The sequence below is a fragment of the Manis pentadactyla genome, chromosome 4 (assembly GCF_030020395.1).
Source record: "Manis pentadactyla isolate mManPen7 chromosome 4, mManPen7.hap1, whole genome shotgun sequence".
NCBI classification, from domain to species: domain Eukaryota; kingdom Metazoa; phylum Chordata; class Mammalia; order Pholidota; family Manidae; genus Manis; species Manis pentadactyla.
Window position 1 is genome coordinate 143,460,300 of NC_080022.1, and position 16,855 is coordinate 143,477,154.

General features: G+C 49.6%; 1 protein-coding gene across 1 annotated transcript in view; it reads right to left on the reverse strand.

Annotated features, from left to right (window-relative positions):
• LOC118919519 (kinase suppressor of Ras 1) overlaps positions 1 to 14,080 on the reverse strand; it is a 107,750-nt gene extending 93,670 nt beyond the window's left edge. Inside the window, 2 exon segments of the mRNA XM_057499493.1 lie at positions 13,606 to 13,762; positions 13,764 to 14,080. Coding sequence (XP_057355476.1) covers positions 13,606 to 13,762; positions 13,764 to 13,822 — 216 coding nt within the window. The 5' untranslated portion in view covers positions 13,823 to 14,080.
• Positions 14,081 to 16,855: the final 2,775 nt, after the last annotated feature.

The window sequence follows — 16,855 nt, forward strand, 5'->3', positions numbered from 1 at the left end:
CTAAGAAAACAAATCCTGCCAGACCAGGAAACTGCTTAAACCAAATACGACCAGAAAGGAAGTTTAGTTTAAGCTGTTAGATGCCTGAGACAAGGTCTGGTCATTTGAGGCCACCTAAGTCTTTTTGTAAGAATAGTCAGAAGCCCCCTCTGGCTTAGGGGCCGAGGTGAGGGAGGGCGCAAAATGAACTGGTGCAAATGGACCAATTTCCATTAGCCACATGGCAAATCATAGCACACATGGCTGTCTGCACACAGGTATCAGTGAGTAAACGACGTCTTTGGCTTTTGGTTCCTTTTTTCTTTCTTTCTTTTTTAACTACTTCCTAAAACTTTCAAAAAAGACTGGCCCAGCGCTTTGTCTCTAAGGCTCACCTCTCCTCATAAACCACCAGGCCAACCACACAGAAAAAGTTTCCTGTCCCCTGAAAAAAGAAGTTTCCATTCGCTGATGGATTCTTCCTTGCTCTGTCTGTCCCTTGGCCAGGGTGAATCAGGGCCACTGAGGGGACATTTCCCACGGCCTGGTCACCTTCTTTCTCCTAAGATACGCCACCAACATTTAAAATACAACTGTGCCTGCAAGTTGTCCCCACCAGGCCCAAGAGCTACCGACTACGTTTCCTTCCTAACCAGAGCTCTTCGAAACAGAAAGTTCTTTGAGATGGAACCAGATGAGAGCCTTTGCACTGAAGCCCCTCCTCCACCCCAAACACAAGGATGCTTTCTCCCCATCTTCCTTCTCAAACAGGAGCCACCCCACCCCTTGCTCTGCTTCCTTTCTTCTGCAAATGGTCACCTGCTAATCCGACTCCAATACTCTGGTCATCTCGCCCTGTTTACAACTTTTAAGTAACCCCATTCAAATGGGGTGGGAAAGAGGAGATTTTCAAACCCTTTCCCACCCGGCATTATTTCTTCCAAAATACCGAACGTTCCCAAAGCCCTTTCTGACAAGACCTCTGCTCTGGACAAGACCCAGGGTCAAGCAGATTTCTGAAGAGTACAATGAAATGATCACAAATGTGAATTCAGATAATTCTTTATTTGAACTCCAGCTCCAACTACTGTGTGCCTTTGCTCCTTATTTCCTCACCCACAAAGGGGATGATAAAGTTATCACTCCTGAGGAGTTCACTGACAGAACACCTGTAAAAAGCCTGATTTGTTAAAACAGGGTGAGTCTATTTCAGGTTAGCTGTAACTGAGGGAGGAGGATGAGGGGAGCACAAGTTATTAGATTCTTAGGATCTGGCCTTTTCTTCCCATTTGGCAATGAGCTCACATACCAAAAACCCAGGCGGCTGGTTAACTCTAGCCAAAGCTGGCCCCCAATTCATGGTATCAGAGCACCCTATAGCTTATGAGTCATCTAGTCCCCTTCAAACAAAATGGCAGCCAACACCTTCCACCAGCCCGTTTCCTGGCACTGCTGCAGGGTCACAGCTCACTGTGTGAATGCATTCTAGGCTCTCCCAAAGTCGAGTATCTTCATGCATCTACTCAGGCCTCACAACCCCTCTCTGTGCTCACCCTGAGGGGAGAAAATATTGAAAAGCACAGTGTTCCCGAGACTGTGTTTCCAAAAAGACTCACAAATGAGAGTCCCTAGTCAAGGAAGGCTGAGGCGGGGCAGAGCAGCTCTGTAAGAAGGGGGTTTCCCATGTCAATTCTCAGCTTGTTTCCCGTAAGTGGTGCCTTGACACTCATACCTGGTACTGGTACCAGCAGCCGTACATCCGAGCTGGCAACCTCAGCTCTCAGGGTCCCTTACCTGGCAGAGGCCCAGGGTCCTCCTGCCCGGTAGGCTGAGACTGCCAGGCCTTAGAGCAGGGAACTGAGTTTCAGATAACACGGTGAAGGCCAACAGCACAGAACACAGCTTGGTTCAAATCAAGAAACACTTCCCGAGTCCCTGCGCACCTCAGGATGTAGAGATGAGTCAGCGGGGCAGCAAGACGGGCCTTCATTCACACTTCACCAGTACCTTCTACTGATTTACTCATCTACAGACTCCCCCACACAAGCTGACTTATCCCAGAATCGTGCCTGGCACATAAGTAGGGGAGCAACAGCTATTTGTTGAATTAGTGCATTAATTTCTTACCCAAGGATTTAAGGAAATTTAGAAATTTAGGGAAACAAGCCCCTGCCTAACTCCCTGACCTCAAGGCCAACCCCAGTCCTCACCACCACTCCCCACCAACCTCCAGACATGCCGACCTCCTTACCAGTCCTTAGACACCAAGCTCATGGCTGCCTCAGTGCTCTTATACATGCTGGTCACTCTACCTGGAATGCTCTTCACCCAGGTTTCCACAAGGCTGCTGCCTTCTCACTGGTCAAGACTCAGATGAAACATCCCCTTCTCTCAGAAGGAAGCCTTTCCTGGCCACCCAATCTAAAGTAGCAACCTTCTCCCCACCCCCATCATTCCGACCCATTTCTAGTTTTCTTTTTCTCAGGCTACTTTTCTCTGTCTGTTGGCTTGTTTTTTATCTTTTTCTTTCCATTAAAGGAACCACTCTGTCTTTTTCATTGCCCTTTTCCTAGTACCTGAAATAGTGCCTGGCACACAGGAGATGCTCAATAAATAGTCATTGAATAAATGGACAGAGGAGAGAAATAAATAGCAAATTCAAGATGGGGAATGATTTGAACACATTAAATAGCTTACAATTTTATCTGTCAATTATACTTGTTCAAAAAAAAGAAAGATGAAAAATAATTTAGTAAGTCCCCCCGCATCCCCTCCCAAAAAAAAGGTCGGGGGAGAAGAAGAAAGGCACAGAGGTCAAAGAAGATTGAAAAGAAATATGAGATATTCATCTGGGTGTACATTTTTTTAAATGGCTATCATTCAAAAAGCATAAAATGGAGAACAGCTTAGCAACTCCCATCACAAAAAATATCCCCGCTCTTTGACCCAGGAGTTCCATTCCTGGGAATTATCCCAAGGAAATGAACTCAGAATAGGAACAAAAATAAAGAGATCCCTATACAAAGATGATTACAGTCACGCTGTTTATAACAGCAGAAATCTGGAAACAACCGAAATGTCCAATAACAGGAGAAATGCTTTGGCAAATTACAACATATCCATGGCATGGAATATCATGCAGCAATTAAAATTACCAAAAGGGAAGACAATAGGGAAACACAGGAAAGCATTTGAGAATAATGCTGGGAGGGGTTTAAAAAACACTGAATACCTTCCAAGTACCAGACACTGTCCAACACATCTTCTGTATCTCAGCAGCTCCTCACCAGAATCTAAAATAAACCTATTCTTTAATAAAAATAAAAACAAACCTATTCTTATCCCCTTTTTCACTAACAAGAAAACAGGTTCAGAACTTGCCCCCAGTCCCAGAGCTGGCAAAGAATAGAGCCCGGATGTGAACATGGCCTTCTCCCGGCAGAGCCCTGCACACCCGGAGTCCTCACTGCGCCCCTCAATGTCCTACTTAGTGCTTGAGACCGTCCTTCCCTGTAACGACACCACGATCATGTTCAGGAGGCCAGAACTCAGAGATGTGAAGCAGCTAGTCAACAGTGACACAGCACCTGAGAAACACTAGCAAGAACACAGCAAAAAGCAAAGCAAACCAAAAACAAGAAAGCAAACAGCGTCTGTTGGGGATAAGAGACCACGGTGAGAAGAAATGAGAGGGCTCAGCAAGACCAGGCCGTGGGAAGGACTGCGCAGAGCCGTGAGGGAGGAACCATGAGAAGCAAGGCGGCCCCTCAGCGGGTGCTGGACCCCATTTCCCAACCGGGACACCGAGATGAGGGTTTGCTAGACACCTGCCTATTCTAGGCTCTTCTCCCAGGGCCCGTGCGCAGTGGCACTCAACAAATGTCGTTTAAAATACACACGTGTCCTGATGCATGGACAGAGCAAGAGAAAAGGTAGAGGAAGAGATCCTAGAGCTGGGAGAAGAGTGGACTGGAAGCAGGGACCGTCATGAGGCATCTCTGCAGGGTCTGGTGGCCCGCCTCCTGTTAAAGCCACTCACGTCAGTCTCGGGCAGGGCTGTGGGAATAAGGAAGGGGATGTGCCATTCTTGACTCCAACAATGGAGAGCAGGTTTCAGATGCAGCAGGAGATTGGCTTAGATAGTGGGGTTGCTTCCCCGCTCTCTAAAGGCTGCCATGCGGCAGACAAGCTTCAGGGGAAAACTGCAGAGGTCATTTCAAGGAAAAGGTATAGAGATTCCTGGAGGCAGAGGGCTGGACTAGAAGACCTCCGGGGTCACTCTGTTTCCTTAAGGCTGACCACGTGGTGCCACCATTGTCAAGACCAGGTTGGTGTGTAAATGCCATAAGCGACCGAGGACTGGCCAGAGCTGGTTATTGCTGAAACTGGGGGAACACTACATGGGGGTTCATCATACCATTTTCTCTATTTTTGTTTATGTTTGAACATTTCCATGAAAGAGTTTTTAAAAATGTGAACTCAGATGTAGACATTTCACATAAAAATCACCAGGGCCTGACCAGGCTTTGGGGCTGCCCTCCTGACCCCAGACAAAGGCCATCAAAGCCTTAAGTAATTATCCTTTGCTAACAGATTTTCCAGCTGGAAGGGAGAGGCATTTGCAAATGCAAGTCAGGCAGTACAGGCAGGTAATTAAGACTGTCACAGCTTGGTCTCTCCTCAGCTGTGTGTCTCTGCACAAGTCACTTAACCTCTCTGTGCCTCAGTTCCTTCACCTGTAAAATGGGAATAACAACAGGACCTTCCTGACAAAGTTGCTGTGAGGAGTAAAATGCCACATTAAACTCTTAACAAGGGGGGTAGGCGTGGAGTAAGCTCTAAATAAAAGTAAATGTCAGATATTATGAAACATCCATTTTGCAACATACACAGGTATTCATTTTGGAAACCACAACATTCGGTCAGTTACCTGGAGAAAGTGAGAAGGGGTGAAACTAGCACTGTGTTTCTGAGACCTCAGGCAGTGGTGTGGGAGCCACCGGTCCATTGTACCTAGAGTGGCCCCAGCCAGCCCAGGCCGCATTGGCCAAGGGGCTAGAGAGAGCTCAGCTCCTCTTTTCAAAAAGCCAGAACCAGAAGCAGGAAGCTGCTTCCTTTCCTTTCCATTCTGAGCCAGCGTTTCCTTTTTTGTTTTAAAAAGCATTCCTTGTCTGCAGCCCAGCCCTTCCCCTGCCCTCAGCAGCCTGACGCTCAAACACACCCACAGCCATCTGCATTTCTCTGGGACTGTTCCTGCTCACCAGCGGGGTCATGAGGTTCCTATAGACCCTGAGTGAGCATGCCCTTGGCACCAGCCTAACTAGCACCCAGGGCCAAGAGGAGGCAAGATGCAAGGACTCCAGGCACACAAACCTCTCCAGGCATGTTCAACTCCTCTTGCTGGAAGGATTAAGTGAAATCTGTCTTTAAATGCTAGTGTGGTGCCCAGAACACACACTATCTCCCTTTGCAAAGCACCTCCCTTAGCAAAAGGTAACCTCACATGGCTTGCTTAGTCTATGGTATCACTAGCTTCCCCTCAACCCACTTGATCTTAACTGGAACTCCATGTGTGACCTCAGTATCATAAAAACATAAAACATAAAACAGCAGTAGCTGAAACTAAGCCTACAATTTGTCTCTTTCCCTGTTCATGGCTTAAGGCAGTATTTCTTCAGCTGTGTTCAGTAGAATAAAGATCCCTGGACAAACAAGTTTGGGAACCCTTGTTGCAGGACTTCTCGGAGTCTTTAAATCATTAATCTTCATCATCAGGAATGTCCAGGAGGGAGATGGCTGATGGGGCACATTCCCAATGATCTGAAGCCCTCTTCCAACACGAGCACCTGGCAGAATATAGTATGGGAAAGGCTGTGTTAAGCCCTTTCGGGAGTCCCAGGCAGGGGTGAGGGGATCCTCAAGAGAGTACCCAATGACTGAGAATGCTAAGGTCACTTGTTAAATATGACTTGTAATTTTATTTCCAGCTAGCAAAACTGCACCATGAGCAAAGCTGGTCCTGCTTATCCATATCAAACCCAAACCCAAAATAATTGGCTAAATTGGGACTGAAAACCTCCAGGTGCCATTCCAAAGAATGCCTACCATTCTAAAAGCAGCTTATCTCATTAGATTTGCAGAAAGCAAAACCTTTATGATCAATAGGCTGCAGATTCAAGTGTATAGTTGATGCTCTGTGTGAAAAGTTTCCTCGGCATAGCTGGTCTATTCTATACACTGCATTATGCTTTCTTTCCCTTTTTTTTTTTTAAATTTTAAACACAAGTCTTAATTAACTCTTGCAATTATTCTGAGGGTGGAAAAATGAAAGAGGAAGGGGGACAAATGGCAAGCAAACAGGATGACTTCAGCTCCATTATTTTGAAAAGCAATCCACTCAGTTAAAACACACTGCTGCCCACCAAGACCAGGATAATAGAGAAATACAAATGTAAATAAACATATAGGTTTTATATGTGGTGGCAGTTGAATTGAGACTTTTCTTCAATGCAGATGAAAAACACTCATGCCTGGGAACAAATGACAAAGCATTTTTCGATCCCAACATCTGTCCCCAGAATATATCCTTGCATCTCCACCCGGGGTCTAGAATGGGGGAGAAAGGCCAAGGTGAACACAAAGACACTGGATTAAAAGGTGGTATCTTCTAGAAGTGATCATAAACCATTTATAACATTATCTTCACTTTAAAACCAACAATGTATGGAGATATAGAATGCACAATCTGCACAAATTTAAGACAGACACTAGGTCCTATAGGAATAAATGTTTATACACCTAAGTCCCAGGGGATCTTTCAATGGAAGGATGAGAAACTCTTAGAAGTACACAGTCAGGTTCAAAGACTCAGACAGTCCATTGAGGCTGGGCCAGTACATTGAGTATGCTGGCTTTCAAAAAAGGCCCCTCAAACACAACACCTCAGACTGCTCCCCAGGAATCTCTCCAGTCCCCAGGGTCCCCAAGACATTGAGATGGGGCTGAGAATTCAAATCCATTTGCTTCCTCTGCAGGGAACTCCTTGAGGCCAAGGCCCCCACTATCATAGGAAGGTGATCGGCAGGCTGCTGCTTGCCGTCAGCCAAGGTGGTGGAATGTCTCACTCTAGGGCAGGAGCCCCCACGTCTGACTCCTAGCTGAGTGCTCCTGTCCCTTCTCCATCCTTTAAGTCATTCTCTAATGAGGGTTCCTGGCAAGTCACTTCCCCATTTGGACCTTCACCTTCCTCACCTGCAAGATGAGAGGGGTGGGCCAGATGAAACCCCAAAAATCTTCTGAAGCCCTCTTACCCTACGAATCTAGGACTCAGCCCCAGAGCCAAGGCACCTAAATAGCTCTCTGATTATTATTTTCAGTTGGTGAAGAAAACAAGTCTACTGTTCAGTGAGGAGCCTTTCATGAGCTTCGCCGCAGATGAAGTGAAGACCTAAACTGTATGGCTATGCACTGCCTCCTGTGTCTTAGAGCAAAGGAAGGTCCCTCTTCTAGTGGTTGGCCTAGGAGACCCCTACTTTGCATCAGGCAACCACAAAACTAGAACCCATAATCCTTAACACAGAACTCAGAACGTCTGCCACAAGCAACCGTAAAACTAGAACCCATAATTCATGACACCTAACCGAGAACACAGGGAACATGACCTGCCTCCAGGTTGTACTCTTTGCCTTCAAGGTGGATACAGATGCAATGGCAAAGGGGTAAATGCACAAAGGATGCCATTTTATGAATCCTGGCATTATTGCTAGGGATGGGGCAATATATTATGTCCTGAAGATTTTAAAGAATAGGATTGATATTACACGTGTTCCTACCCAGCAAATTCCACTTCTAGGAAGAGACTCATTGCAGTATGGTTTATGACAGCAGGACTTGAAACAGCTGAATGGCCAACATGGGAGGACTGGCCGGGTGAACTGATGGTATGACCACACAGCACAGCCACTAACAATGATGATGAATATCTACATGTACAGACGTAGACAGAAGACTTGTAAGGCAATGTACACGGTATGCTCCACAAAGAAATATGTGTACATTTGCATGCATATGCAGAGGATAAAAACACTATAGGAATATATAGCAAAACGTTAATGAGGATTAACTCCGAGAGGTGGCATTGTGGGTGATTTTTCAATTTTGTTCATCTGTCTCCTTTTTATAGTGAACATAGGTCATTATGAGTATTTTAAAAATACTTTTATAAAAGTAGAAAGTTAATGAATATATTTATTATAAGAAGAGTTATTCAGAAAGAATAAGGTAGGTATCCATTTAAAAAATTATGAGTAAGTTGATCTCTAGGCAGCTTCTCATTTCTCAGAATGGCACCAACACAGAGCTGGTTGCATCAGTTTGCTGGCAGAGACCTGTCTTTGAGGATGTGCTGGGCTGTACTTGAGGGAAGCAGCCCCAGGCCTGAGCTCAGAGGCTGCACAGCCTGGGGTGGCCACCAGTAGGCCCAGTCATCTGGAACTGAGCCCCCACATGCCCCTGGACCAGCCCTTTTTGTTTACTGGCCACTACCTGGGGCTCAGCAGCCATGACCCGGACTGGAAACCTCCCACCACAGTTGCTAGAGGCAGTTGCAAAGTTCAGAACCTAGGCTCTCAACCCAGTCAAGACAGGTTCAAGCATCTACTCAGCCTCTTAATCCCTCTGAGCCACAATATCCTTACCTGCAAAGTGGGCATAAAACCTCAGGAGGTCCTTGTGAGCATTAAATGGGTCCACATATGCCCAGGGCCTAGCAGAGTATTCTGCACAGAACAGGTGGCCAAGAATGTTATTCGTCCATGTCTGCCCTCACTATGCTCGAACGTCATCCCCACAACCTCCAAGGCACCTACACAGCTTTCCCTTTGAACTGAATGTAAAAAAAGACTCCAATCAGCCAATTCTGAAAGGACGTCTTTTCTAGAAAGCCCAGCTTACAGAGACCTGGCCGCAGGCTGCTACTTCCCTCCCACTGCAGAAGCTGCCACCGAGGACCAGGGCCTTTGCAGTCCCTCTCCAGACCACAGCCAACAGGCGGTCCAGAATACTTGTGGGGGGAATGCAGCTTTCCTGGGTTTTGAGCCAACCCACAGGGGACGGAGGCCATTCCCATCCCTGCCCCCAGGCAGCAGTCCAGCAGCCCCCTGGCATTTACACTAACCCGGGCTGCAGGTGTGTGAAGGCCTCCCTGCAACACTGCCCAGCCTGCCCCAGCCTCAGGAATCTGCAGGTCCCCTTCCAGGCTGCCTCCAGGGAGCACTGGTGGTGAGTTTCACCAGGGAAAAAGTTGTCTAGGTGAAAGCAGACACTAAAGGGGACAGTGACCCATCTCTGCAGCCCTTTAGGGTGGCTGGGAGGTGAAACCCTCCGGCAGGAGGTTAAAACTATGGTGGGGCAGCAGAAGAGAGAAATGCCACCCTCTGAGGCCATGGCTGGGTGGGGAAAGGGAAACCAAGTTTCACTCTCAGTTCTGCCAGAGACGTATGACTCGGGACAAGTCACCACCAAGACGCTGGGAATATTTCCCATAAAACTAAGAGGTTAGAGTAGCCAACCCTTCGGTCATATTCCCAATTCCTAAGCACTCAGCAGGCCGTGTTCCTGGAGTCACTCCTGTTCACCCACCTGGCTCCCCATTAGACAGAAAGTGTCCGCAAAGACCAGGAGCACATCCTACCTACCTCTGAGTCCCCGCCAGTGTGGCTGCAGCTAGAAGCACAGCAGGCAAGCCAGTTATAACTGAAGACTTACCGAGTGAAGACATACCCATGCAAGCACCAAGCACCCGGTCTGCGAGGACATATGGCACCCCCTCCCTTCCCAGCACTTCCACTATCCAGATAGGGGGCCGGGAGAGGGGACCCCAAGGAGACCTCACGTCCTCCACACAGCAGAGCTCTGACCTGCCACAGATAAGCCGGGTGAAGGGCAAGCCCCCCTGATCTTCCATAGCAGCAGGCCCTCCCCCAGTTGCCTCCTGGCTCCAGGGCAACTCCTCAGGAAAGTGGCCAGAGTACAGAGACTGTGCCGGCCACAGCTCTGGAGTGGACCGTCCCATCAAGGCCTGTGCACTAGGTCCTCTGGGGACCCCTTGCTCAAGGTCAGTTTGCTTAGAAGGGATTTCTCTCTCTAAGAGCACAGGATAGGAAGACTTGGTGTGGCACGGCCTATTCTGGAAAGTACTTGTAGGCTGGCAGGAAAGTTACAATATCCACTAAACATGAACCTTCATGAGGCACCACTGTCTACCCAGCACCCAGCACAGACTCAGCCTACAGATGATGAAGAAATAAAGAAATGAACTGGCATGGAGCTCCAGGCCCAGCTGTGAGGCCAACCAGGGGTCCCTGTGTGAGCACATCTAGGGAATGAGAACATTCTGTCTTGCCTCAGTGGAGTTCAGACCCATAGGAGGGTCTGATGGAGACAGGGCACCAGATTTTGCTAGGATGAAACAGACTCACAATTTCTGGTTACAGATTTAGTTAGACTCTGGGTTCAGATTTTCTTTCCATCCCTTCCCATGCAGAGAAAAAAATGTGTGTGATGAAGGCTGGTTAATTTCTAGAAAAATCTTAGGAGACTGAGAAGGGTCCAGCACAGGTTGGCAGCTAGGAGGCAAACATTAAACCTTGGCTCCTCCCACTCTTTTGGACCCAAACTGGACCACTGTACAGAGAACAGTCACCACAGGGCAGACAGACACGCACACCATCACAACCTGCCATCCCGGGCACCAGCAGCTGGGCCCAGGTCAGGGACTTCCAGGGGCATCTCATGTGCTGACTCTCCCACTAACTGCTGATTCAAGGAGGGCCAGAGTGGGCTGGGGTTCCCAAGATTCTGGGAGACGTCTGGTGAGGTTACATAAGCCTGTCCTCTGGTCGTCCCCTTCTTCAAAAGCCAGGAATCCAATGTTGTAAGCACGGTCTCTCGGGGCCCTGGCTTGGTATGTGAGAGGAGCCTGCAGAATAGGACGGAAAGTCAGAATGGACATCATCACTGCCCTGTCTGACCTCACCACATGCTGCTGGGATTGTCTGCTGGCCTGAGTCACCCACCTCTAGGAGATAAAAGCCAGCTATGTGAAGGTACCGTCCCCTAAAGGTGGCCTGTGGCATGAATGCCACTGGACCCTCACTAAGGAAAAGTTTATAAGCAAATCTTTTAGTATAGTAGTAAGACATGGACTTACAGACTCCACAACAACATTGCAGGGCTATACAGTCTCATCCCCATTTTACAGATTGGGAAGCTTGAGAATCAAAAGTCATGGGACTTGCCCTAAGTCACACAGACAGACTGCAGACCCAAATTCAAAGTTGTGGGCTTTCCGTCTGCCACACTGTCATCAGGATTCTTTGAGTAATAAATACACTTCCCCCATAAGTTATCAGTTTGGTCAATCTGGATTTTAACACCATTCTTAAAAAGAGACATGTATAACAAAAATTTGATTCAACCCAACTGAGACCCCTTCAACGAACCATAGAATTTGCAGCTGCAGGAGCCTGTAACGATCACTCCAATCTTCCTGTTCAGGTTAGGAGGCTGAGGCCTATAGGATGAAGTGATTCATCTACACTAGCTAATGGCAGCCCCAGGGAACTAGCTCCAGAGGTCTAAATTCTCATCCCCAAACACAACCCAGACCCTGCCTTTCCAGGGAGTGGGGTGGACCCAAATCCACATCACACTTCAGAGGCAGAGAGCAGGGTACTGGCTCCTGTTTACACTGCAAATCCCCTTTGGACCTTCAGTTGGGTTTCCAGCTGCCAGAGACAAACATCCAATAAACTCAGAAGGGAGGCCACTGAATAAACCCAAGTCAGAGACCTAAACAGCTAGATGCTTTGTGGTGTCACGATATCATACCTTGGTCAGAATAAGTCACTTTGGAAGTCAGGACACCTAGAGGGTAAAGCCATTTCCAGCAAACGAACAACAAACGGTTCTCCTATATCCATCGTGCAAACCGGGAGCACTTCAGAGTGACATGGGGACAATTCGAGCACAGAGAATGTTCTCTCATCCCGATGACACAGCAGCCCAACCAGACACTTGCTGGACAACGACCCCTCCTTCTGGAACTAAGCCACACAGGCCCCCTATTGTATCGGTTTAAAAACTGAACCTTGCTGGGCAAACACTCTCAGCTGTGTTCAATAAACCAGTGTCACTCACCACTTAGAAAACAGCAGCATGCATGCAGAAGGGACAGCTGTGGGGGGGGGTTGTTAGTTGGTTTGCTTTTTATGCAAAGCCTGGTCAGAACTGCTATAGCAACTGTAACAAAAATAATAACAGCCAGCACTGATTGGATGCTTCCAATGTCCCTGAGTTTGCAGCTTTTAAGAAAAGAAAACTGAAGGAGAGAAGTCACCCCCAAAACATTTGGATCAGAGATTCAGGCTTGTGGTGTGCATGGAAGAGGGAGGATTGGGTCACATAATTACTACAAATCACTGGCTGGCCCTATGACAGCTGGCAGAGGCAATTAGCAATTTGGGGGGCAGGGCAATGAGAAAATAAGGTTCTAATGAAACAAAACATCCCCAGATCTGCAGAAGGCCAGATGTGACAATGGAAGGTGGAAAGACGCCCCCTTCCTCAAGACTGAGCAGCTATCCCCTGGCCCCTGGAATTTCACAGCCTTCCCCAGTCTCTGGACAAAAGCAAGTTGGGAAGGCACTAGTTTCCCTCCACTGTGTTTGGGGAGTGGGAGACGCCCCCTTCTGAGAACACAACAACCGTTTTGCTGGTTGCTCCAGGTCCTTTTAATACTGCACTTCCCGGCTATAATTTGAGAGAAGAGGGCCTGTGGCGTATCTTGCTTCACACTACAGGCTGTCTCCACCAGAACCCCTTAAATAGTGTCATCTTCCCACCAAAGGCTTTGGTTCCCCAGCATATTCCTTCCTAAACCAAATCCAAGGTTTGGGGAGGAATGGGGGGAATCGGTGGGAAATTACATTTTCGGCAGTGAACTGCTGTGGCGGTGCCAAAGGAAAGCACCAAATGCCTGAACAGCAAAAACGCAGTTTCAGCAAATGCTTTTTGAAAAGCGGCAGACAACCTGGAGGAGAGGAAAGGAAGGGACAAGACGGAGCCTGCGGACTGAGGGCAAGGCAGCGGGCGGTGGGCCCGTGCTCACCCTTCGGGGGAACCTGCCCCCACCCCCGCCACGGCATCCCGGCCCAAGGCTGCTCGGCTCAGTCACACAGGGACAAGTCCAGCGCGTGACTCGGTGGGAGAATGAGTCCTGTGGCCCCGCAAACTGGAGATGAGGTGGGGGCGGAGGTGGGGAGGCAGGCGACGTCCGTGCGAGCCCACCCAGCCCACGGGCTCCTCGGTGCTCCATCTCGTTCCCACTCCACCCCTCCCCGCAAATCCCGCCCAAGGTGAGGGGCTGGTCCTGGGTCCTCAAGCTGCCGCAGCAGCCAGAAGAAAGGAGAGGAAGCCTCAAAGGGAGCGACCCCGGCTCAAGGATGCATCTGGGAAACAGTGACTGAGGTAGCGTGGAAGATGCTGGGGACTGCTTCCTGGGCCGCCGACCTCTGTGTCCTAGCGCCCAGCGCGGGTTCCGACGCCCTGGCGCCGCGGCCCCCTTACCTCCAGGGTCCGGATCTCCTGCTGGGTGAGGTCGTTGGACACGGCACACTTGGTGCGCAGCCCGCGCAGGCTGCCGATGGAGATGTCAATGAGCTTCTGGAGCTGCCCGCACTGCTGCAGCGCCCGGCTGGCCGCGGCCCCGGCGCCCCCATCCGAGGCCGCCGCGGCCCTCCTTCTTCTCTCCCATCGCCGCCGCGCGCAGCGCCGCTCTATCCATGCCTCGGCATCGGGACCGCGGGGTGGCTGAGGCGGGGAGCCCGCGGGCGCCTCAGAAGGGAATCCGCTAGCCCGCAGAGCCGGGCGAGGAGCGCCCCTCGGCGCTACAGGAGCAGGGGCGCGAGGAGAGCCGGCCGCCGAGCCCGCAGCTCTCTCACGCCCAGCAGCGGCGGCAAAGCGAAAGCCGCGGCGACCCGACGGCTGCGGCTCCCGGAGCCTTTAAGCGGCGGCGGGGGCCGGGCCACGGCAGCTGGGCATGCTGGGACTTGTAGTCCTCTCCGAGCACCTGCCGCTCTTCCCGCGCCCTCGCGGCTCCGCCCTCGCCTAGTGGTTCCGGCCTTCCTCTTGGTAGCTGGCTGGGCGGGAGCGCCCCGCCTCCGCGCCCCCGGAGTGGCTGCTCCGCGCCGGCTCCTACCCCGGGCGCCCAGAGTCTACGGAGCCTCTTCTCCTGGCCCCTCCTCCCAGCTGTCCTCCTCCAGCCTGGGGCTCACCGATCCCCGGCTGGGGTGGGGCAAGGGGCGGTCGGTGGACCCCTGACCGGAGGAGGGGTGCATCTTGCAACTCTTCAATTCAACCCTGAAAGATGGGGACGGTGGAGGTTCTAGAATTTCTGTGTGGGTTTAGGGGCCGCCATCTAGTGGGAAGGGGCCTAAAGTACTTGTCCTGAGCTGTTTCTCGAAGCACTGGACTCTAGATTGCCTACGTCAAAGGGAACGCTCAGGCTTGGAGAAAACCTCAGGCCTTACTTCTGAATCCTATATTCCCACCTAATAAGTGCCCCATCCTCCACTATCCCAGTCCAGAAGGCCAGCCCGGATGCTCGGGCAGCACACTGATTTGTCATGCTCTCGGGAGCGCTGGGAGCAGACAGCCTGGGTTCAATTCATACTCTACCACTGCCTAACTGTGTGACTTTGGGCAAAGTTAGCTCACCTCTGAGTGTCTTGAGGTTCCTCATCAGTAAAAATGGGGTGATAATAGTACCTATCTCATAGGGTTCATAGGAAGAATGAGTTAATGTACATACAGCACCTAGACTGATTACTGGCACGTGTAGTCTCTGGAAAAATGTTAGCAGTATCCAGCCTCAGAGCTATTGAGTGTGGCCCCAGACCCTGCAGAGAGCATGGGTGCCTCCTAACTCAGCATTCAAACCCCAACCCATCCCCTTCTTCCCCTCTCATCTCCTATGTGTTCACATGTGCTCTATTATCCAGCTAAACTGAAAAGCCAAGACTCTGATCACAGGTCCCACACATCCACACCTCCAATGTCTGTCAACCAGAAGAAACACCTCTCCTCTGACTTTTCTCTTAAGCTCCTTGGCTGCAGAAGTGGCTGGCTAATTTGCCTTTTATTCTCTTCACAGAGCTAAATACGGTGGCTGGCACACAGGGGGGCTCCCTGTAGTTGTGCAACCCATTTCATGAGTTTTTAGGCAGGTCTTGGCTGAGTTTCTCCTATCTTTCTGGCCAGCTCAGGCCTAGGCACTTTAGCAGTCTCTGTCTCTCTCAAAATACACTTTTGTTGTTATTTGGAAAATGAGAATTGAACAGGAGGTATGGTCCAAGCATTATTATCCTGTCTGAATGCCACATACAGGGTGGCAGTACTGGGTGGCAGTTTATATTACACCTTCTTTTAATGTCATTTGAAATTTCACAGTATACTAAATATCCGGTCTAAAAAGCAAACCTATGATAACTTTAAAATGTGTTTTTGCAAACTAAGCTCTCATCTGGAGATTTTCTGAAACCCTGGGGGCTTCCTCCCCCACTCCTGACCCTTCCCACTATGAATCACGAATCACAGATCAAGTCCTTAGTTTATAAGAGGATGCCCCACACTGTGTGGATGAAGCCCCCAACCCTGACTTGCCTTAACCCCACCCCACCCCCTTGCAGCAGGGTAATTACTACTCTGAAAGACAAACTGTAACAGTGGTTCTCAGACTTGAATGTATATCAGAATCTTCTGGAGGGCTTGCTGATACACAGAGTGATGGACCTCAGCATTTCTGCTCAGTAGGCTGAGGATGGGGCTGGAGAATTTCATCTCTAACAAGTTCTCAGGTAATGCTGATGTTGCTGATCCTCACTTGCAGGATAGAGGTTATGTGTTGTGAGGATGCACAAAGATAATCATGCAGAGTGATGGCCCCGAATAAGGATTCACCATATTTTTATTTATTTGATAAATACTTACTCTGTGCAGGCAGTGCTCCCTGAAGACCTCGTTTGAGCTCTGGAGCCAGTCATGCCTGAACTGCCCTTGGACTTCCCAGGTACATGTTAACTAATTCTCTTTTTGACTTGAACAGGTGTAAGCTGGAGAAAAGTAGGCACACCAGGGTGGAGAGGGCAAGAGGGTGGATCAGGAGCAAGCAAGGCCTGGAACTATCCAAGCAGGACAGAAGAGGACAGGGAGGAGAGGGGAAACAGTCTTCTAACTCCATGTGGTGCCATCCTGGGCACCCACCCACCAGCCTGCCATATGACTTTGTACCCAGAGTGTACTTCTCTGATCTGAGGTCTGCCATCTGTGGAGGGATGTACTCATTTGCAAAGCCCACCAGAGACTGCTTGTTCCTGGGAAACTGCAGGGAAATGGCAAATATTCCAGAGCAGTAAATCTAGAGATCCCTTCCCATCTGGAGAGGGAGGAGGGACCACACACTTACTGAGCACCTCGTGAGTGTCAGGCGCTCACACTAGGTGCCTGACCTGCCTGACTGTCAACTACAAAACTGAAGGGAAGGCTGCAATGCCTGATGCTCACATTCATCAAAAAAGCAAATATTTATGGAATGAAAGAAACATCTATCTTAATCTTCACAAGGGTCCAGGAACTGATTTAAAGAGGGTCAGCAACTCCCTGAGAGCCACAGAGTTGGTAAGAGGCCAACACAGAGTTCAGGGCCAACTTGCAGGCCTGAGAACTTGCCATTGCCCTGGATAGACAGAAACCATCACCTCTGTAGGACATGCCCACAGTGGGGGCTCTGGGAACCTAGAACAGAGCAAATGGAAAAAAC